Source organism: Pongo pygmaeus, chromosome 21 (assembly GCF_028885625.2).
Source record: "Pongo pygmaeus isolate AG05252 chromosome 21, NHGRI_mPonPyg2-v2.0_pri, whole genome shotgun sequence".
In the NCBI taxonomy this organism is placed as follows: domain Eukaryota; kingdom Metazoa; phylum Chordata; class Mammalia; order Primates; family Hominidae; genus Pongo; species Pongo pygmaeus.
The window spans coordinates 35475289-35498746 of record NC_072394.2 but is presented as its reverse complement, the minus strand read 5'-3'; the positions used below and the strand labels follow the sequence as shown (position 1 = coordinate 35498746).

The 23458-nt window shown below is 52.6% G+C and overlaps 1 protein-coding gene across 1 annotated transcript; it reads right to left on the bottom strand.

Annotated features, from left to right (window-relative positions):
- Nucleotides 1–1909: 1909 nt before the first annotated feature.
- BPIFB3 (BPI fold containing family B member 3) lies at nucleotides 1910–21917 on the bottom strand. The gene is made up of 16 exons (XM_054467070.1): nucleotides 21855–21917; nucleotides 20270–20395; nucleotides 19120–19276; nucleotides 16662–16766; nucleotides 16113–16253; nucleotides 14257–14320; nucleotides 12421–12481; nucleotides 11549–11640; nucleotides 11264–11443; nucleotides 8899–8952; nucleotides 6793–6963; nucleotides 5810–5877; nucleotides 4469–4511; nucleotides 3588–3651; nucleotides 2965–3041; nucleotides 1910–2181 (listed from the first exon to the last, which is right to left on the bottom strand). Exons 2-16 carry the CDS (start codon nucleotides 20391–20393, stop codon nucleotides 2152–2154), a joined length of 1431 nt encoding a protein of 476 aa, XP_054323045.1. The 5' UTR covers nucleotides 20394–20395; nucleotides 21855–21917; the 3' UTR covers nucleotides 1910–2151.
- Between the last annotated feature and the right edge of the window lie 1541 nt (nucleotides 21918–23458).

The window sequence follows — 23458 nt, the reverse complement described above, 5'->3', positions numbered from 1 at the left end:
GCTCTGCTCCCTCTGCATACTCCAGGAGGAATCGGCTGAGGCCAGGTCACAGGCAGCCTTAAATTCCAAACCTCGGAGCTTGGAGGCTTTCCTGTTGGCAGCAGGAATCCAGCCACTGCAGGGCTGTCTGTGAGAGTGACAGACTGTCAGAGGAGATCAAGGATGGGCAGGAGGGGGATGGGATGGAAGAGAGAAAGGTGGGAGTCAGGGAAGGGTGTTCCTTGTGAGAGATGAGGAGGGACAGCCGGGGCTGTGCATGGAGAGGAGATAGAATAATGCAACCGTAACAAGAGCTACCTGGAACTGGGGGCTTATTACGGATAGGTCACCATCCTGAGTGCTGGTTTAATCCTCAAAGCCATAATAGAACATCCTCAAGTTACTGATGAAGAAACTGAGGCTCAGGGAGAGGAAATGACTTGCCTGAGGCCACATGGCTAACCAGAAGCCAGGGTGGGATTTGAACACGGGCAGCTAACTCAAGCCACTCATTTAACCATGATGGGAATCAGTAGCACTGGAAGTGTCTGGAAATCAGACACAGGAAGATAAACCCGAGCCTGTCACCCGGCACTGGCATGTAGCAGGCACCAATAAATGTAGGGTGGATGAAGGAAAAGAAAGGAAGAGAAAAGGGAAGGGAGGGTGGGACAGAGGAAGGGAAGGAGGAAGGGAAGCTAGGAAGAAGGGGGGAAGATGAATGGATGCATGGATGGATGGATGGATGGATGCATGCATGAATGAATGGATGGATGCATGAGTGGATGGACAGATGGATAGAGGGATGGACGGATGTATGTATGTATGGATGGATGGATGGGAGAATGGATGGGTGGGTGGGTGGATAGAATAATGGATGGGTAGAAAGTTGGATGGGAGGGTGGATGAATGGATGAATAGGAGGCTAAATGGGAGGGTGAGTGGATGGGTGGATGGATAGAGGAGCAGTTGGATTGGAAGGTGGATGGATGGATGGATAGAGGAGCAGTTGAATTGGAAGGTAGATGGATAAATGGATGGATGGGAGGCTGGATGGGAGGGGGGATGGATGGATGGATGGATGGATGGATGGATGGATGGATGGATGGATGGATAGATGGATGGGAGGCTGGCTGGCTGGCTGGTCGGCTGAATGAATGAGTTGCAGACAAATCTTCAGATGAACTCCAAGTCTCCCCTGCCTATCGCCTAGCCTCAAATCCTCTGAGCCAGTTATCAAAACTTGGTTGGCACTTCTTCACTCAGGCCGTCCATAAGTGCCAACTTGGGGACATTTTTCACCAAAGATGCCCATCTTAAGCAATGGGGAGAAACCCAGGACCTAGAGGCAGGACCCCTAGTCTCTCATCCCAACTCTGCCACTGTGTGGACCAGGGCCAGCCAATCCCTGCTCTGGCTTCAGTCTCCCCATCTGCATCAAGAGCGTTTGGCACAGCTCTGTTCTGAGCTGTGTCCATGTCTGATGTGTAGCCAATAGGGACCCCCCACACCACAGGGCAAGAACAAATCTCACTCATCCTTGCTTCCTGGGGTGCTAGTGCCTTTGCTTCCTGGAAAGCTCCTATTCTCCCTTCAAAATTCAGCTCAGATGTCACTTCTGATAAGCATCCCGAAGTCAGAAACAGAGAAAAATGCAGACTCAGAGAGAGAGAGAGAGTGAAAAGTAGAAGTATTTAGAGAAAGAGAGAGAGAGAGAGAGCAGGAGGCAAGGGGGGCAGGGACAGAGAGGAAGGTGGAACAGGACACAGAGGCTGCCCAGGCCAACAAGGTCAGTTTGGGACTCAAAGCTACAATGACGAGGCCCTGAGTCCCCTCACCTCCCAGAAGCTCCTACCTGGAGCTAAGGAGGGCACTGGAGGCAAAGGCCAAGGCAAGTCCTATGTGAATGGGGAATAAACCAGCCAGGAGATACCGAGATAGAGGAGTCATTTATTGAAAGCTCAGGGTTTGCTACTGAGGCCCCAGAGCTCTCTCTGAGGCAGTTCTATGATTAGCCATGCAGTTCCCACCCCAAACTTGGAGTAGTGCTTCAGGGCCAGAGGGCATTTTTACTGTCACCAACATCAGCTAGAGACTGGGAGGGAAATTGAGGCAGAGTAGACAGGTGGTCTCTAGTAGTCAACAGGGAAGGCTGGTGGCCATGTCTCAGCCTCAGGATGCCACGGTCAGCACAACAGCATTCTGTAAGGAACAACCACTCTTGGTTATACCCCTGAGTCTCTGCAATGCCCCATCCCTGCAGCCATCTTTACTCGCCTGCCCTGGGATTGGCCCTGTACCTGGAACACAGCAGGCACTCATTAAATGAATAAATGAATGATGAAAAAATGACATCCAGTGTGGGACAGGCTCTGACTTGAGGACTTAATAGACTCAAGTTCAAGTGCCATTTCTGCTATTAATTTACTGTGTGACCTTGGGCCAGAAATCTGACCTACTTCAGCCTTGGTCCTCATCTGAGAAATGCGTACAGAACTCTCTGCTCTGCCCACCTCCTAGAGCTATTCCACCACCCAAAGTTGGGCTGGTTTGAAAAAGATTGTGAGGCCATATCAATATTCCACAAGAAAAAGTGTCATGATCCATTGGTCATATCTGCTGCAGACACAAGATAAGGGAGAGACAGCATATGTATTTGTTGCTGTTGGACCAGGGGAACTGTGATTCTGTGAGTGAATCTTAGGTTCCATTCTAGAGACCAGATACGTGTCTGAATCCAATGGGAAAGAACTCCATGATTGATTGATGATGTCTGCCATGGGCAAGAAATGGAGGAGTGGTAGCACACATGTCATATATTTGCCATTCCTAAGTTAGGTAATTTGTAACTCACTGAGAAATTTAGAAAATGGGTCAGGGACAGACAAGAGGATGAAGCAAAGCATTCCCCTCATGAGTTTCAAGCAGGGCTTTCCAGAGACAAGCTTAAGGCCCATCTGGGCCATATCTGCAGAGAAGACTCACCTCTATGATCTCCAGAACTGAACTGGAAAAATTGATATTAAGAACCTTAGGCAGGGGAATTCCAACATCCAGGGCCACTGTGAAGAGAGAATCATTGAAAACAAAGGTACGTTGGTGGGGAGGTCTTGGAAACTAGGGACCCTCGGACCCTGCTGACCCTATTCCATCACTTTCACTAGCCAGCCAGTTTTCTTCTCAAGGAATCAGCTTCTTATTGGCAAACTCCTACTCATCCTCCTACATCCAAACAAAAACGTCCCTATTCTGTATTGTGTCAGTGGTGCCCCTGTGTCAAGTCTCCTAAAGGCTTCATCAAACCCTTACACACTCTGGGTCATCTATATTCTAATCATTTGTTTATATGATTATTTCCTACTAGACTGTGGGAGCTTAAGGCAGGACTGAGGTCACATCAGCTCTTGAAGCCCATAGGCTGGCAAGATGTAGGTGCTAATCAATGTCATTTAAATGGAAAAATTGGTGCCTCATTTTCTGCATCTTGCAAATGAGGATCGACCTCTCTCTGGCTTCAGTGTCCCCATCAGAACTATAAAGAGAGGCAACAGACTAGACAATCCCAAATTCAGACACGCCATGTGTCAAGAGAGCAAAACCTGCCATACCGTTAAGCTTTGGTGCATACACTGCCCGGACCACATGGCTGAGCCATTCTTCTAAACGCGATTCCTGCAACAGAACACACAGGGTGGTGGGGGTGGTGCTCTGGGGTGTGGCTTTGCAGGCAGCAGCACCCCCTTCCCAGGGAGAGAAACCCAGGGGCCCAGCTGCCTCAGCCTCCCCCAAGCCTGAGGACACAGCTCCTGGCAGGCACAGGGCACTCGGGGGTGGCCTGGGCTGTCCACCAGTGACCCCGAAAGAGATTCTGTGATTTAGGCTGGCTTTACCCCAGGCCCCATGAGCTTGGAAGAAGCGCCTTCCTGTAAGACTCTGTTGGGGCTGGAGGTGGGCAGTACCTAAGAAAGAGGGAAGGAAATGTGCCCAGCTCCAGTCTATGGGGTCTGACCTTAGATTCCTGTCAGTTTAGGGACTCTGAGAATGTTCTAGAACCTGAGCCCATGGTGAGATTCCAGAACCTCAAAACTCTGTAAGAAGCAGGAACCTCGGGGCTCTGTGAGCTCTGAAATGGAACTTTCTGAGTTTGGGAAACTTATTACTTGGGTGAAGTTCCAGAATGATGGACCTTTGTGAGGTTCTAGATATCCACAACTTTGTGAGGTTCCAAGACCGTGGAAGATCCTGAGATTCACTTTCCTAAGATGATCACTGTTTCTTTCTCTCTCTCTCTCCCCACTGCCCACCCCACACCCTGCCCCGCTCTCTCACACACACACGGCTTGATATTTGCCCACTTTGGCTTACTGGGGCAGAGCCCAATCCTGAGGTCAGCTCAGCCATGTGGCCCATGACTCATGGCCACCCCCTTTCCATGCCACACCTGAAGACTCTCATCCCCACCAAGCCCCTCACCCTCCCAGGAACTTACGTCAAAGGCATGGGTAAAGGAGGAGGCCACCTTGACACTGAGCCTGGTGGAGAGAAGAGAGATGCTGGGGCCCCCGCTACCCCCAACCAACCCTGTCCCACCCCCAGCCTGCCCCACCATAGCTCTCAGGATCAGGAAACAGGGTTACAAGCCGAACACTCTGCTCTATCCAGCCTTGACTCAGAGACTCAGTTTTCCTACCTGTAAAATAGACCCAAAGGGACCTAACCTCCCTTCTTGAGGCATCATGACCACCACCTCTGGCCTTGGCGCCTTTGTCTGACTCCCAGCTATTTGACCCTGGGCAGGTAGCTGAACCATGCAAAGGAGTGACCCTCCCCCAGACTGAGCACTGGATACAGAGTGCCTTGCATACAGCAGGTGCTCACTCAAGGCAGCAACTCACTGATGGATCATATCTGGCCCAAGTGCAGATTCAGGGCCTGAGCCTGGGCACGCATCTCTACCTCCTAAAAGACTGAGGCGTGAACTGCCATCAGGAAGTGGAGGTGCACCCATGCAGCAGGCGAGCCCCTCCATCAAAGTCGGCAGTGGGGCAACAATGGAAGGCAGGGGCCAGCAGTAGCCTGAGGAGCCTGTGGGGGTGCTAAGATGGAGTCAGAGGAGCACTGGGTGCCTGTGGCGCAGGACGTCAGGTCTCAGCAATCTCCAGGAAAGTCCCTACTGCCAGGGGACGGACAGACAGTCTGGGACCCCGCCATGGTGACAGCACTGAGGCCCAGACTGCAGACCTGCTCTAGGGACAGCCTGCCGTGTGAGCCTGGGCCAGCACAGTGCTTTGCAAACTGTAAAGTACTGTGCATGGAGATGGTGCTTTGCAAACTGTAAAGCACTGTGCATGTAGATGAAGGACTGTCATCAACACCGTCATTCTGGTCATTATGATTATCATGATGGATGCCTAGTTACCACAGGGGTGAGAAGAGTAGAGAAGTAACAAGTAACAAGTCCACATAAATAACAACACACTTCCTGACACTCAAGGCCGGTTGTCTCTTGGTTAGCCTTTGGGGCTGAAAACTCAGGAGTTTGGACTCCACATCCTGGCGGCAGGTTTATCTCTCAGAGGCAGGTTTTCAGCAGCAAAAGGGTGCCGTGGAAGAAGCCCACTCTTGAGCCTGCTGCTCTGAGCCCCCGATTCCTTGTCTATAACAAGGACTAACACTGTCTCCTCCCTGGCGGGTCCTGAAGGCAAGAAGGATGCTGGAAAAACACCTGGAATTGTGTTGATGCTCAAGAAACGGGAGGCGGATCCTGTCAGCCCCTGATTCTTGTTCCTAAAGACAAGAACAAGATCCTGTCCCCAGGATCCCACGTTACCGTTCCAGGGACAGAGAGATGTGCAGCTTGGTAGCCGAGGGAGTCAGCTGGGCACGCAGAGTCATGACCTGCATGGGCAAAGCAGGCAGAGGTCACCCCCAATCGGCAGAAGGAGCTTGAGGACGGGTCTGCCTCCATCCATCTGTTCCGTCCACTAACCCTTACTGAGGCCCTACTGTGTGTCAGGGTCCATGCTGAGCTCTGAGAAGGTAATTTGAAGGTTTTGCTGTTTTCTTGAACAGCAGAGAACCACAGTATTAAAATTGAGGGCAATTGGTGATGTAGGAGAGGAAGCTCTGGGGCTGCAGGAGCTTGGAGAGCCCCTCAAGCACGCCTGCTGTGCGGTGAGGGAAGGCCTTTCCAGTGAGGTAACAGTTGAATCTTGAAAGATGAGGAGTTAGTGGAAGGAAGGGGAAAATGGCACTCCAGGTGGTGGACCTAGCACAGACAAGCCAGGGAGGGAGGACCTGGTAGACCTGAGTAGTTGAGGTTTAGGGGACAAGGACGAGCAAGGCGAGGATGGGGCAGGAGGACAATGAATGTCAGGCTCAGGTGTTTGGCCATGGGGAGCCAAGGTGGAGGATCGGGGGAGGGGCCTGCCTCGGTCCAGATGTGTGCAGAGGTGGGGTGGAGGAAGCTGACTGGAGGGGGAGGGTCAGAGGAAGCTGCAGGGTCGTCAGGGAGATAGCTGGGCAGAGAGAGGCTGGGGAGATGGGGAGCAACGTCTGAGATCCCCAAGAAGCAGCGTGGGCAGCCCGAACAGGCCCAGGCAGACGTGACAGGAGGGAGCAGGCAGGAACTGAGGCAGGGGCTTGGGTCTCAGCCCAGATGATGACAATGGTTGTGGGGCAGGGGGCTTCCTGTGCTGGACTATGTGGGGCTCCCACCCTGAAATCAGGGGGATGGTACCTCCACAGTCCTGGAGAAGGTCACCCCCATTTGGAACCCCAATGCCGGGCCCCACCCACCCCTTGACCACTCACTGAGTTCAGCTCGAAGAGGGATTCAGGGGTCCCCTGAGGGACATAGAACAGCACATGGATGTTGGCTGGGAGGGAGACCAAGGCCTTCTTGTTGTAGAGTGTGACCGTGGGAGCTTCCTTCACCCGCAGGGACAGCAGGAGTTGCTGGTGCAGGGGCAGCTTCCCCAGGGCCTGGAGAAATGCAGGGGCATAACTTAGATGCGCCAGGACTACAATCAGTCAGTCAGTCAGCAAACACTCACTAAGCACCTAACAGGCACCAGGCAACGTGCTGGGTAATGAGGTTACAGCCTGAAAGACACAGGCCTGGTCTCAGCCCCCATGAGGCTGACACTCAGGTGTGGAGACACTAACCTGCAGGACTGCCAAATCAGACTTCCTGTCTCACGCAGAGTCAGAATCCTCCCCGAGGCCACAGGCTCTGTGTCCTCCATCCCCCGCCCGCCTCTCCACTTCACCTGCTCCCCTCCTGCTGCTGCCCTTCATTCTCCCGCCAGACTCACCGGCCACGTGGCTACTCCTCTAGCTGCCAGGGATGCTCCCAGCAGGCGCCAGGGCCTTTGCACTTGCTGCTCCCCTGCCTGGAAATATCTTCCCAGAGAACTGCAAAGTTCCCTCACTCACCTCCTTCACTCAAATGTTACCTCTTCAGTGAGGCCTTGCAGAGCACCCTGTCTGAAAGCACCAGCCAGCACTCCTAAGCCACCTTCGCCACTCCGTGCTCTTCCACCTTCTGACGCTGTCTCTGTTTTTGTTTATTTGTGCAATGTCTGTCACCTCCAGCAGAATGGCAACCCCTTGAGTGCAGAAGCTTTTTTCTCCTTTCACCTTTTGCCCTTTGTGCAGCCCCAGCTGCAGGTATGCCCTTGTTCCACTGCAGGGCCTGTTACACAGTAGGTGCTCAGTGGATATACGCTGACTGCCTAAATGAGTCATACAATCAGGAAATTCTGAGTCTCATAATTGCAACGTCATGAAACTAAGGAAATTACAGAACCACAGAAGCTTGGAACACATAATTATGTCCTTTGGGACACTTACCTGCTGGAATTTGAGTCTAAGCTTCCTCAAGCCCAGAATCCCCAAGGGGCAGGATCATCAGGACCAGGAATCACCTGATTCCACCCTCACATGCCACAGAATCTGAAGCCACATGGGGCTCTAAAGCTACGAGGCCAGCAAATGGAGACCAAAGGATTCAGCCTCCAGAGACAAGCCCAGCTCCCCCATGCTAGAGGGGCAGGCCCAGCTTGCTGCTTCAGGATACCCCTGCCCCAGCCAGCTCCACTTGCCCCATGTCCCTCTCCAGTCCTACTCTCTGGAGGTTCTTCTGAACGTCTGACTCCAATCACATTCCTTCCATGAGGCTCCTATGCACTTTAGCCAAGGGACTCTGGAAAGCCAAGGCCCTGACCTCATTCATCCAGACTGCTTTGAATCACCACCTTCAAGAACTCACAGAGTTTGTCCTCTGTGCCCCCAAACCCAGCTGCCATTTCCATCCTCTCTGGTGAGAGCCCAGACCCCCTAGGCCTCTTTCCAACCTCTTTCAGAACCTGCTGTTACATAAGGACCTTGTAGTAGACATTTTAACTTCAGTACGAATTCCAGTTCTCACAGCTGGAAAGCAGCTGGTCCAGCCCCAGTTGAAGGATGGGAAAGCTGAGGCTAGGCTTTGAAGTCATGTATTCATGTCCACTAGTGAGACCTACCTGACCCTCTCCCTTCTCTTTCCTCTCCAAGACAAGTGCCCTGAGTCTTTTCTCTGGGGACATTGAAAACTAAGGTCAGGATGAAGTAAGCCAGTTGGAAGAAGGGAGCTCAGTAACCTGAAAAGACTTGTGTCCTCGTGTGCTACAGAAAAAATTTCCGTAGGATAAATGCCCAACTGATTTCTGGGGCAGTCAAGCCCTAATCCTTTACTCTCTAAGCAAAATCTGCTATCAGGAAAGGATGCCGTGTTAGTCATTCACACTTTAGTGTGAATTTGGACTGAACTGTTCAATTGCAGTTCCCTGGAGAGCTGTATTGAGAAAGATTCTGGAGTCCATTCATGGTCACTAGGAAAGAGCTACAGTGATCAAAACCCATGAGAGCATCACTCACCTCAGGGATCAAAGCTGCCAGGTCTGTAGTTGTCAGTGGGACATCACTGGGAACCTGGACCCCCAATGGGAGAGAGGGTTGGTGAGCACAGAGACAGAACAGGAATCCCTCAGCACACAGAGCAGTTTTGTTCACCACTCTTCCTCCCACTCTGCCAATTTCATACATATATCACTACAAACACTCAAGTTTGTTCTATCAGCTAGCGATTACTGAGCACTTACTGCATGCCAGGCAGATGCTAGGGGCTTTGCACACCTATGCTCATTTCACCTTTACAACAGCTTAAAGAGGTGGGTGCTACCATTGCCCTCATTTAACAGATGGAGACACCGAGGCTCTTGCCAAGGGTCACACAATAGGTAAGTGGTGACACCAGGATTTGAATCCGAGCAGGCTAACTTCAAAACCTTTTACTCTGCCAAGGCTCACGATCTAAAGGCCCAGGGATGTGACCCCAGATCTTTTTGCCTTTTACCCAAATAGTATTTTCAAAAACTATGAATTTATTTCTAGTATTTATAAATCAGGAAGTCATATGTAAATTTTTCATTTTCGGCTAAAGAGTTGGAAAATCTGGTCACACTGAGCCTGCACCCCCTCCCTTTGTGGCAGCTGAGTGGCAACTGCCTGAGAAATGGGGCACAGGGTCCCCAGTTCACTATAGTCCCATCAGGCTGCTAATTGATGGCCCAGCCTCTGGGGGCCCTGATGTTTGAGACTCCCCCCACACACCAAACTACATATGCCCACTTCTCAGAACAGCCCTGTTCACACAGGATAAGCATACACGCAGCACCAGGACGAGGCCTCTGACATTCCTCTCTCTTGCCACGATGCTCATATGCAAACACCCAATGCTCCTATACACACACCCACGTCCGCAGGCCGCTCAGACATGCATGTTCTTACACGCAGAGTCTCTGCTTGGCTATGACTGCCCCCATCCCCCAGCTGAAGACACCCTCTCCCCAGCTCAGGGTCCTGTTCCAGCCTCCCAGAGGCCCTCAGAGTGTTGTCTGGACCCCACTTGCAAGAAGTGAGTGACCAACCCGTTTCCTCGGGCCTGAGCTACAGGTGGGGAGCCCAGGCTGAGACCAAAATAAATGCCTCTGGGTGGGGCTTCTGGGGTCTGGGCTTTCCAGGATGTCAGAGGGGCCAGAATGGACAGAATGGAAGTTGGGAGGTACTAGAAGCTGCAGAACAGATGTTTGGGTAACTCTTGGTACAATCCAACCCTAGTTTTCTTCCTTCCTTCCTTCCTTTCTTCCTTCCTTTTTTCCTTCCTTCCTTCTTTTCTCTCTCTTTCTCTTTCTTTCTTTTCTTTTCTTTCTCTCCTTCCTTCCTTCTTTTCTCTCTCTTTCTCTTTCTTTCTTTTCTTTTCTTCCTCTCCTTCCTTCCTTCCTTTCCTTCCCTTCCCTTCCTTCCTTCCTTCCTTCCTTCCTTCCTTCCTTCTTTCCTTCTTTCCTTCTTTTCTCTCTCTCTTTCTTTCTTTTCTTTTCTTTCTCTCCTTCCTTCCTTCTTTTCTCTCTCTTTCTCTTTCTTTCTTTTCTTTTCTTTCTCTCCTTCCTTCCTTCTTTTCTCTCTCTTTCTTTCTTTTCTTTTCTTTCTCTCCTTCCTTCCTTCCTTTCCTTCCCTTCCTTCCTTCCTTCCTTCCTTCCTTCCTTCCTTCCTTCCTTCCTTCCTTCTTTCTCTTTTTCTGAGACAAGGTCTCATTCTGTGGCCCACACTGGAGTGCAGTGGCGTAATCACAGCTCACTTCAGCCTTGACCTCCCAGGCTCACGTGATCCTTCCTCCTCAGCCTCCCAAGTAACTGGGACCACAGGCATGCACCACCATGCCTGGCTAATATTTGTATTTTTTGTAGAGATGGGGTGTCTCCTGGCTCAAGAGATCCTCCCACATCAGCCTCCCAAAGTGCTGGGATTACAGGCATGAGCCACCCTGCCTAGTTTTCTTTTCTCCCACTCAAATCTGCTCTTGAGAAAGCAGTGGAAATGTTAGTGGTTCCCACTTTAGTGCTTAGACTCTAGAAAGGCTCTTCTGATACAGGGATGGAAAGTGGGCTTCATTCCATATGCCAGTCCTGACCAATTGAAAGTGACCTCCTGGAATGCCAAGCTGAGAAGGATACAGAAGTCCCAGTCAGGTTTAACCAGGTAGAGGACCACGATCGATTAGCAATGTCTCCCCTAAGCACAGGAGTGGATAACAGCAGTGTACACACTCTAAACTTGCTCAACTCCCTTTTATTATAGAGAAGAGAGCTCAGCAAGGCTAATCAGGGCCTAGGTCAACACTAGCAATGCCAAGGCACAGCAGGGCAAGGAGCCCCCATCCCCATCCCCCGGGCACCACACTCACCAGCTCAGGAGTGATGTCCATGTCGAGGGCGCCGTTGGTCTGCAGGAGTCCAAACACGGTGTTGAAGAGGTACAGTGGCACCATCACCTGGGATGTGTGGTCCTTCTTGGGTGGCACCTTGGCTGGGGCACAGGACTTGGGGAAGTCAATGATGTCACCAGCTACACTCTTCACGATAGGCTGCAGGGGCAGGAAACAGGGCCGAGGTGCTCACCCACCTGCCTTGATCTGGCATCCCCTATCTAGCCACCCCCAGCAGGAGGAGAGGCCCCTCTGGTTACTCACGTTGATGTCCAGTTCTATGTACTGGTTGGAGATGAGAGGCAATGTGGCCAAAGAGAATTCCAGGGACCCAAGAGCCCCAAGGGGCACCAGGCCTGCATGGGAAAGGGGGGGGCGAGAACGACCCTATAAGCCCAGTTCTCAATCATAATAGCCCCTATTTCCATTTATTGAGTGTCTGCTGAATGCCTAGCACTCTACTAAGCATTCACTTGGCTACTACTGTCATCCCCATTTTACAGATGTGGAAATTGAGGCTCAGACAGGGGAAGTCACCAGGCCAAGGCCACACAGTCACGGCATTCAACACCAGGATTCCTGTTTTCCAGAGTTGATGCCACTAACACACTTCTACCCTGCCTCTCTTACATAACACCACCTATAGAGACATACCGGCCCCAAGTTTTCTATTCTTTTCCTGGTTGTGCCTTTTTATATTTTCCCAAACCCATTTTATGAACACAGAAGGCACTTGTGTCTCCATAACACACAGAGAGACTGGGGTCTGCTATGGCTGCGGGGCCTTGGGTTCCTTACTTGAGCTCTCTGGGCCTCGGTCATCTAGTCTGACCAGGTAATCATCATAACTTCCCCGTTTCTGACAGTGCCAAGCACACCCTAGGTGCTTAATAAATGTTGGTCTGCAGCACCCAACATAGAGAGAACCTATGGTTCTCGGTCTGCCTGCCCTGCTAGGCGGCCTCAGCCCAGAACTCCTCCATGAGGTTCCTCAAAGGGGCAGCCTGTCAGTGTGAGGAGGAACTGAAGGACCCCGAGATCCTGCCGCTTCCGGCTCCCCTTAGTACCCTACCCCATTGGGGTCATACAGAGACGGGTAGAAGGGGCAAAGAGGAGGGCATTGAGCCCTAACTTACCCAGCACAGCCCCTAGGAGCTCATTCACCACGCCCAGCACACTGTCCACCACGGGGCACAGCTATGTCAGGGAGACACATGTTACAGGGCAAAGAAGAGCTCACTGCTAGGACAGCTGCATGTTCTTTAAATGCTTTGCTATCTGCTGCTATGTGGTGCTGGGGACCAAGGCAAGGCAGAAAGCAGAGACAGACAGAAGACACACAGGTGGGAGGCAGGGAAGGGGCTGGAGTTTGAGGTGTCAGAGGGTTGAGTGGGCCCCCAAACTGTCTTCCCTTGGTTACAAGAGCCCCATTAGAAAACCCCTAAAGGTGGCTGGGGGACCGTGGGAGACACATTTCAGGGGCTGGTTTGGGCATGAGGACAAGGCCTTCACCTGAGGAGGCAAAAGCGGCTTTGGTTCCCCATAAAGTCACAGGCCATCCCCTGCCATCCTACATGGGCACCGGGAAGCCTAGGATCAAGACCCCACAGAGGAGCACCTCCTCTCCTCCACCCAGAGAGTCAGGCCTGGATCTGGAGTGTCCATTCTGCATATCACCACGTGTTCATTCCTAACCCCTGTGCTAGGAGAACAGGGAGCAAGTGGTTCGACTTTCAGAATCCAAGTCTGGGAATCACAGAACCTAAGTCCCATAGCCCACTGGAGGGGGAGCCTCAGAGAGGACGCAGTCCAGCCCCTTCATCCTCCAGCTGAGGCCAGAGAAGAAGGGGGCCTGTCCAAGGTCACAGCTGTATTCAGAGAGACAAAAGAGGGCTGTTGCACATCAAGTGGGGGCCCCAAACTCCAGGGGACTTCTGGGGTCAGGCAAGTCACAGAAATGAGAGGAGACCAGAGGGGCTCTGCTGGGGGTGGAGAAAGCAAACCCTCTGAGCACCAGATGGGAGGTACCAGAGGTACTTCCCACTTACAGGAGGGAGGTATCAGGCAGCCAGGGTGGCTGATTGCACAATAGAAGCCAGAAATCTGGACTGTTACGAGAAATCTTCAATGCTGAATATTGGCAATGAATGCTCATTTTCAAAACCTTTTTGTATCACACAAAACCTAGCTGCTGGCCAATTGCCCCAGAGACTAAGTTAGGGGCTGCCATTGAAATGCACCCTCATGCCCTGGTGGAAGCCTGCCTGACATGGTCTTGCCTAGGGGCCCCTCCTCCTGCTAAGCTTCTTTTCCAAACTGGCTTCCTCAAGCCCAGGGCAGTTTTGCCAACCCTAGGCTCCCATTCCTCTGCTGCCCCCAGCAGCGTTCACAAGAATGCACAGGGAGAGCCAGCCAGGCCGTGGGGTCAAGAGGCCTGACTGCCCTTTGCTGTCTATGCGGCCCTCCCCTCTTCCTCCGTGATATGGGGTTTGGGCCAGACCAGCTCTCTCGAGTGTGGAAGCCAGGATGTTCTGGGGCAGGCCATGGACAGGCATCCTTTAATCTTAATATGTTTAATTGTGATGTATGAATAAAGGTACATGTGTTTTTCTAGACATGATTGCCAAGCACAGGGCTCAGTTTAAAACCATCAAGTGATCCAATTTTCATTTCAAGCTAATTTAAAGAAAAACATAAAGTCGGTACTAATACAAATGGCAGAAACAGAGCAGGGGGTAAGAAGGAGCCTCTGATTTGGGAGCAGGAGACCCAGGCCGAAAGGACCGTGTCATCCACCCCCAGACGCAGGCGCGCCAGGAAGGCCGGTCAGCAGGCCCGGATGGGATTACCGGGTGGGTGTGGAAGGGAAGTACAGCCTAATCCTGCCTGGCGCCAAACTTTACCCAAAACCAGGGGGGGAAAGAGGCCCAGTCCTGGGAGAGGGCATGCTGGCACACGGCCTGCACACTCACCAGTCCCGGAAGCACCTTGAAGAGCATCTGTTCCACGACCCCAAAGAGTGGTGTGGGCAGCAGCCTGAGCAGAGGGAGACACGTGTGGGTGCGGCTGCCAGGTGGACGGTTCAACCCAGATGACAGGGTCGGGCGGACACTAGGGGCTCTGGATTTCTCCTGTCTCTTCTCTTGGGGGTGGGGTTGACTGGGGCTTTGGAGACCTGAGTTAAATCCTGGCTCCTCCTCCCGAGGGAACCCAGGGGATGGCTTCATTTTCCCCAACTGTACAATGCCCACCTTAGAGAGCTGCTGCTGCCCAGGTTACATGGGAGTGTGTATGTGGCTGGTGTAAAATCTGTGCTTGACAAATGTCTGTCTCCTTTGTCCCTCTAACAGTTGTAGACAAGAGACATTTAGGCCTAGGACAATGGTTGTTATTGAGCCCCCAGAGTGGGGGTTCAACAAGTATTTGTTAGATGAATGAATGAATAAATGAATGAATGAATGATGGCCTGAGGATAAGTGCATGCAGATGGGCTCAGGTCTGTTTGGAGACCATGGGGGTGCAGGATGGCAACCACAGAGCCCCAAACACAGGACACCAACACCATCCTGGGCTCCACTCCTCCCCAGTGCCCCTCCATCCCAGAGGAGCAGGACGGAACCACTGTAATTTAAGGAGCCCAAAGCCCTTGCTTGGAATCCCTTTCTTAGGGCCCTTGTGGAGACAGGAGCAACCCAGTTACCCTGTTCCTGGGAGTTAACACAGAACTGCCTGATGATCCCCCACTGCTCAGAGTTACCCAACAAAGATGGAGCAGGGGCCGGGATTGGGCCTGGAAGGTGGACACAGAACGGGGAGACACAAGTGGGAGGTAGCTGTGGGCTGGCTCGGAGTGCTGGCAGAGGCCTTGGATCCAGCCAGAGCGCAGCCCCTCTCTATCCCTGCCGGATCTGTGCATGTGACCCTAGGCAAGGAGACCTCTGGGCCTCCATGGTCCCATGAAGGTGATGATTCAGAGGTCAGGCATGGTGGCTCACACCTGTAATCCCAGCACTTTGTGAGGCCAAGGAGGGCAGATCACTTGAGGTCAGGAGTTCGAGACCAGCCTGGCCAACATGGTGAAACCCCGTCTCTATTAAAAATACAAAAATTAGCATGGTGGTGGGTGCCTGTAATCCCAGCTACTTGAGAGTCTGAGGCAGAAGAATTGCATGAACCCGGGAGGCAGAGGTTGCAGTGAGCCGAGATGACACCACTGCACTCCAGCCCGGGTGACAGAGTGAGACTCCGCCTCAGAAAAAAAAGAAAAAGAAAAAGAAAAAGATAAAAAGTGATGATTCAACAAGGTGTAGGGAGGGCCACCTGGACAGCCCCTAGGAAGAGACTGAAGTCACAGCCCCTTCCGAATCATCAAATCCAGCTCCACATATACAGATGGGGACACGGGGGCCCAGAATGGGGAGATGGGGAGTGGGTCTCCCTGAGGTTACACAGCAAATCAGAGGCAGAGTTGTGTCTCATGTGCTGAGAGCAGGGGCTGAAATCCTGCAAATGGAGGGATCCCAGCCGACCCTGGGCCCGCTCTGGGGGAGAGGGGACAGCAGGATCCCGTGAACCAGACTAGGGGAATTGCCCAGGAGTGGGTGGCACAAGCTATGGATTAAGCCGGAGTCCCTGTCAGTGGTGGGACTCAATCTGTCGGTCTGTGCAGTGGGTTGAAACCGGCGGGGCAAGCGGGGGTAGGATGAGTTCAGGCCCACGCAGCTGGCAGCTCCAGGGAGACCTGGGAGATGCCCAGATGGGTGCAAGATGATCCTGAGCGGGTCAGGGTTGCAGGCTGGAGCCTGCAGACTGGAACCTGCAGACTCACCCTGAGAACAGGCTGATGTGGCCCAGGAGCGTGCTACAGCGCTTGAGGATAAGGATGGGCGTGCCCCTTGAGCTCACGCCCAGCGCCACCCGCGAAGTCACGTTCACCTCCGCAGCCAGCTGCAGAAGGCCCCCAAAGGGGCTGCAAGAAAGGACTCTGGGGGTGTGGCCAGGCAGCCAGCCCCCACCCTTGGCCCCGCCCACCAGGGTGGCCCTGCGAGTGGCCTAGGCCCTGTGTCCCCTTCTCAGCCTCTGCCTCCCTGCCCCATTTTGCACCTCCCTGCACCCTCTTCCCCGACCCTCTCAGGTGAGCCTGAGCAGTGGGGTCTGGGTCTGGAGGAAGAGCGAAATGGAAGTCCCTGGGGAAGGGCAATGGCATAGGATCCAGGGGGGAAACGGTAGGATTGGGAGTCCCTTGGGGAGGAAATGGAGTGAAAGGAAATGAGGGGTACAGAGGGATGGGAGTGGGGAGACAGCAGAGTAGGAGTCTCCAACAGGTCAGGGGGTGGGATAGGAAGCAGGAGGGTAGAGGTCCCCAGGGCACACTCACCCAGAGCAATGCATGCCCACTTTGGTGTGCAGGCTCAGCTGCACCCCAAATCCCGGCAGCAGCTTCAGCGACACCTTCGGCAGCGTGAGCTCCTCAATCTTCAGACTAGGATGGGAGTCAGGGAGAGGGTTGCTCACTCCCAGACACCCCCCAGTGCCTCCACCATTCCAGACCAGGCGGCGCCCAGAGTGGCTCTTGGTGGTGTCCCCTATCTCACCTCAAACCCACAGAGCCAGCTGCGAGCCCTTGGCCCATCACTTCATGTCTCTGGGCCTCAGTTTTCTTATCTGTAAAGTGGGGCGAAACTAGTTCCTACCTCGCAGGGGTGTTGCAAAGACAAGCGAGATAATTCGAGTGCAGAACCTGGTACGGTGTGTGCTCAACAAATGTCCTATCATCATCACTGCTAGAGGCTCGAGGAATTAAAGTTTTTCCCCACTCCATCCCCACAGTCTCACCCCTGGTTTGGTTTCTGGCCTTGACATTGCGCCCCGCTATACCCATGCACATTCACACAAATGCAACCCAAGTGGTTTCTCAAACACGACTCCTCACAAGTCATTACTCTCTGTCCTCTGGGTCTTTGCCCAGGCCATTTCCTCTGTCTAGAACACCCTTCCCTTGACCCTTCTTCCACTCTGCATCCCTCTTCAGCTTGCTGACTCCTCCCAGTTCACGTGCACTCCTCCAGGAAGCCTTCCATCCTGGTTTTCTGCCTCAGGCAGATGCCCTCTGAGCGCCTGTCCCACCCTGCCTGGGATGCCTCCATCACTGCCCTGAGCCCATGGGATCTTCGCTGTCAGACTCCACCACCTATGAGGAGCTCTTTGAGGCACGAACAATGCCAAGCTCATGTCTGAGACTCCAGCCTCACCGAGAAAGCGGATTTCACAGGGGAGGGAGAGTAAATATTGTATTAATAATAATAATAATATCTATCCAGCACTTACTCTCTGCCCAGCTCTATTTCAGCTGCTTGGCACAGATTAACTCACTGTCCTGGCAACCACCGCATGAGTAGCTGCTAATACTGCAGCCAGTAAAAGGCAGATGGTTCAAACTCCAGCTCTGCCACTAACTGACTGGATGGGCTTGGGTGAGTCACAGTGCTGCTGTGCCTCAGTTTCCCCATCTGTAAAAAGGGACATTGACAACACCTACCACAGAATGACACACAGCGAACCTCGAGCAACATCAGCACTTACCAGCCCGCTTTCTGGACATTATGTTCCATTTAGGGAAGTGAACACCCATCAGCCCTTCTTCCGCTCCCAGTACCCCATTGCCTCCTGTCCAGTGACTCTTCTCCATACACTAGGCTTCAGCCTTGCCTGGGCCCTGTTGTTTGACCTTCCCCTAATTCGCCCACCAGCCATAGACTGGGTTCCACTGGACTCGACCAGGCAGTATGGGCTGTGATGAAACACACAGACACATTCCCCTCTCCTCCCCTAGCTGGGTGAGCTTGGGCAGGTCACTTTACTGCCGGGAGCCTCTATCTCCTCACCTGTTAAATGCAGTTCATAATAGTCCTGCCTCTGGGCTCAGTGAGATAATTCATTTACAATGCACAGTGCTAGACACACAGAAAACCCTGAATAGGTGGTCATTGAGTTAGTACATATTAGCTATAATGTGATGCTCTTCATTCATTCATTCAAAAATACTCTTTGAGGCCGGGCACACAGTGGCTCACGCCTGTAATCCCAGCACTTTGGGAGGCCGAGGCAGGCAGATCTCCTGAGATCAGGAGTTCTAGACCACCCTTGAACTACTAAACTTCTCTACTAAAACTACAAAAATTAGCCCGTCGTGGTGGTGAGCGCCTGTAATCCCAGCTACTCGGGAGGCAGAGGCAGGAGAATCGCTTGAACCCGGGAAGCGGAGGTTGCAGTGAGCCGAGATCATGCCACTGCACTCCAGCCTGGGCAACAAAGCGAGACTCTGTCTCAAAAAAAAAGGGAAAAAAAAGCTTTTTGAGCATACACTGTGTCCCTATTTATGAACCCGGGGACACAACAGTGAACAAGCCAGACAAAAATCGTACCCCTCCTGGGGTTTATAATCTAGCAAAGGAGACATAAAATAAACCTGGAAAATGTATAGTGGGGATAAGAAAGGGCTAATCAGCGCACACCTCTTTTGAGCAGACACCTGGAGGAGGTGAGAAAGGGAACCATGCAGATAGCTAGATTAGCCCAGAGAGACTAAGCAGCTTGCCCAAGGTCACACAGTGAGTAACTAGTGTTGACCCCAGAGCTGGAACCCTCAACCACAGTGGCATTCTGCTGTTCTTGTCCTGCCAGGCATGCAGTAGAGTCATCATTTTTAGACCCAGATCACAACCCTCCCACACCACCTTCACTGCCTATCGGACAAATTAAAAGAGCCAATCTCTCCTCAATTCCCGGAAGCAAAGCCAAGTCTTCCTGTAGGGCATGCGGCAGGTGGGACTCACCTAGAGAGCTCCTCGACAACGCCAAAAACCCCTCCGTGGCCCAGCAAGCCGCCTCCTCCAAGCAGCCCTCCTGAGCCCAGGAGGCCCTGGTTCACGGCTGTGACCGATCCCAGCACATTCTGCAGAATGGGTCCCCCAACCAGTGAGTTCTGGATGGCTGCAGAGAAAGTGGAAGAAGGAAGGTACTAGAAACTCCAACCTCACCCCCAGGACCATGGCAGCTGCCTCCTTCCTCTGAGATTGAGTAGGCTTCTTTTTTAAAATGGAATTAACCCAGAGGTTACACTCAAATGGTGGAACCCACTAAGCCATAACAGCCTCTTACTCCTGCCGCAGGGCCTGTGGCCACCCTCCCTGCCTGGCACGTGGGAGGTACCCAGTAAGTGTTTGGAGAATGAATGAGCAATCTCATAAAAATCCCTTCATTTTACCAGTGGGAAAACTAAGGCTCAGAGAGGGGCAGAGACTTGTCCAAAGTCACACGGCAAATTGGGTTGGGATCAATAGTGTAACTTGGGCTCCTGATCCTGGACTGCCCTACATCACTGAAAGGCAGGGCAAAGAAGGGAGAGCTTGTAGCCACCAGGGTTCAATCAAGTTGGAGAAGATGGTCCCTGCTTCTCTCCTGGGTACTCCAGGCCTGACTCTGTGCAGACTGTGGGAAGGGCAGGATGCAGGAACGGCCCTGTAGAAGTAGGGGCAGGCCAGGGGGACTCCCTGAAGCATTTCTTGCTCACGACCGATCTACTCTATCCCTGAGACTGTCACCACGGGCCACTGGGCTCTGTAGTGCCAAATGCCAAGTACAGTTCCCCTACCCTAGTAATGTGAGGCAGAGACTGGCCCAGCTAGCATCCTCCTCTTGACCTCCTCAACCTCACCCTGTCCCTGTCCCTGAGCCACACGCAGTCCCCACACAGCCTCAGCCCATATCACCCAGTCCACCTCCCATAAGAGGGAATTCATCGCCCATTCAAGCCTGCAAGGGAAACTTTTGCTCCTGCACAGCTACTCCCAGGAGAATGTGCTCTCTAAGCAGCTGGGAATCACAACCTGCTCTTATCTGCTCTTAAAGCAGATGCTCTAAGCATATAGATTGAGTCGTTGACATTGCAGCAGCCCCCTCACAGACTGCCCACCTGGGGCTCACCTTTGCTGAGTTCATCCTTGTCAATCTGAGCGAGCGTGCCCACTGTCTCTAGCAGCCCCTGGCATGGAGTCACCAGGCCCCAGAGCAGAAGCAGGGACCACAGGCCCAGCATGGCTGGCTGCATACCTATAAGGAGCAGAAGGAGGAACTCAGACCCTTCTCCTGCTCAAGCCTTTCCCCTCTCTGTTCCCATTATCAGCCTTCCCCCTCCCTCCCCACCTGGCGCAGCCCAAATTCAGCTTCACTCCCCTCCCAGGAAAGCCTTCTCCTCCCAGATGTAAGCACAGCTAACACGCAGGTGGCACGGTGCAGCTGCCAATGTACTCAAGTCTCCAAGGCACTTTCCAAGCATCTTCCTCATTGGGTTCCATTTCTCAGATGGGAAAACTGAGACCGAAAGGAGTAGGGGACTAGACCAAGGCCACAGAACTAATCAGAGACAGTCAGAATTCAAGCCTAAGTCCATCTGACATAAAAATCTTCATCCTCAGAGGCCCAGTGAGCCTGGCTGGGTGTCTGGAGTGACAGCTGTAGACAGAGGGGCTTCCCCCTCCAGGACAGCAGGATGAGAGCTTTGTTTCCAGGAGCTGCTTCCCACTGGCTCATGAGGCTGTTTCAGAAGGTCTAGCTGACTGGGGACACCCAACACTTAGACTTAACATGTCCTATCTTTCTCCACCCCCTGCCTCCATGCCAAATCTTGTTGAAGAAGGGAATGGGGTGGCAGGCGGGGGCATGGCTAATCTGCTAAGTTCAGAGAGTGGGATTTTTCTTTAAGCAGTTCCCTATTTGCCCACTCAATCACATATCCATCTATGCCCACCCGTCACTCCTGCTTAAACCCTTCAGTGGCTCCCTGTTGCCCTGGGTTGAAACCCAGGCTTCTTGCCATTACCCACAAAATCCCTGCCTGCCTCTTTGACCTCCTTGAGCTTAAACATGCCAGGCCCCTTCCCACCTCAGGGCCTTTGCACATGCGGTTCCTTGTTAGGAAGGCTCCTCCCCAGTTCTTCGCATGGCTGACTCCTTATCATTGAGGTTCTGGATAAACATTGCCTCCCTGGAGAGGCCTCCGTCCTTCACTTTGTCTAAAGTAATCCATCTGTCACTAAACATCACCCAGAATATTTATTTTAAGGTGCTGATCTCCATTTGCAATTATGCATCTGTTTGTGTCCTCATTTCTCTTCCCTGTAAACTCCATGAAAGCAGGGACCATGTCTAAGGCCTCTGTGTGTGGTTGTGTGTCAGAAGGGGTCCCTGCTGAGGGGGCAAGGGATAGAAATTCAGCAGCATGTCACTGGCCAGGAGAAAAATGGGCACTCCTGGAATTGTCTCCATAGGATCATCCTATGGACAGGGATCCCCTGCCCACCCGCCAGGCTGTGAATGTATACCAGTCTTTGCCTCTCTCTGGGCCCCAGATCTGTAACACAGTTTTTCTCTTCATCCACCCTCTTGGTACCCCCAGTCTCCTCCTAGGGTGAGTTATTTCCGTGCCCATCATTCATATGGGAGGGCAGAAGGCGGTAGAGTCAATGGCTGGACATCAGGACGAGAGCAGGGCTGCCTCAGGCTGTCTTACCCTTGCTCCTGCAGCTCCACAAGGGGTAGGTGGGGGCTCCCGGCCTCCTGTCAGTTCCTCCACCCACCCAAGCTGAGGGGTGGCCCTTATATGCCCTCGCGGCTCTGAGGACACAAAGGGGCCACGGCCGCCAGAAACCCGTCAATATGTCATGTCAGAAGCAAATTGCGGTTTTCCCCGAGGGCCTGGGCTAAGCCTTCCTCCTTGGAGGCGAGTAAGGGGACTGGGGTCGGTGCCCAGGAGTGGGAGTGAAGGTATGGGGGCTGCGCAGGCAGCCATCTCCCTCAGAGCCAGGGGTGAGGTGTGGGGCCCTGCCACCTATCCATTTAGCCACCTATTGGGCTCCCTCCAAGGCTCCCCAAGAGCCATTCCAATGGCACAGAATCCACCCTGCCTACCCCACCCCTTCCCCAGCAAAGGCCTAGGGAGGCAAAGAAGGGACTTAAAGCTGCTGGGTCTTCTACCCTCTGCCACCCCCACCCCAGGCCTCACATGGAGAGGGCTATGGGCCTGGAGACAGGGACTCTGGGCCCACTTGGGGGAGGGGCATCAACTCCACCCCCACCTCCCAAGGCTCAGTATCCCCAGAATTCCAGAGCTTTGTCCCCTTTCCAAGGCTGGTCCAGATGACAGCGATAAGAAATGCATCCATTCATTCACTCCACTGCAGGCATTTGTGAGGCACCCACTGTCTGCTAGATGCTGGGGAAATCGCTGTAAATAAAAGAGACAAACTCCCCCACCCTGAAGGAGCCGACTAGTGGAAATGCAATGCAATTTAAAACTTTCTAGTAGCCACATTTTTTGAAAGGTAAAAAGAAACAGGTGAAATTAATTATAATAGTCTAGTTTATTTACCCCCACCAAATCCAAAATATTCTCACTTAACATATAACCAACAGAAAATTATGAATGGGGTACTTTACTTTCTTTTTCTCATACTAAGTTTTCAAAATCTGCTTACAGCACACCAAGATTTGGACTTGTCGCATTTCAGGCAATCGCCTTGTGTGGCTATTGGCTGTCATATTGGACAGCACAGCTCTGAAAGGGACAAATAAGCACATAATACAGTAAGTTGGGGCTGGGCGCGGTGGCTCACGCCTGTAATCCCAGCACTTTGGGAGGCCGAGGCAGGCAGATCACAAGGTCAGGAGTTCAAGACCAGCCTGACCAACATGGTGAAACTCCGTCTCTACTAAAAATACAAAAATTAGCTGGGTGTGGTGGCAGGTGCCTGTAGTTCCAGCTATTTGGGAGGCTGAGAGAGGAGAACGGCGTGAACCTGGGAGGCGGAGCTTGCAGCGAGCCGAGATCACACTCCAGCCTGGGTGACAGTGAGGGACTCTGTCTCAAAAAAAATAGATAAATTATGTATATATATATATATATACACACACACACACACACACACACAAATTAGCCAGGCTTGGTGGCGCACGCTTGTAAGCCCAGCTACTTGGGAAGCTGAGCCAGGAAAATCACTTGAACCTGGGAGGCAAAGGTTGCAATGAGCCAAGATTGCCTCACTGCATTCCAGCCTGGGCGACAGAGTGAGACTCCATCTCAAAAAAAATACAGCAAGTCGGAAACTAATGACAAAA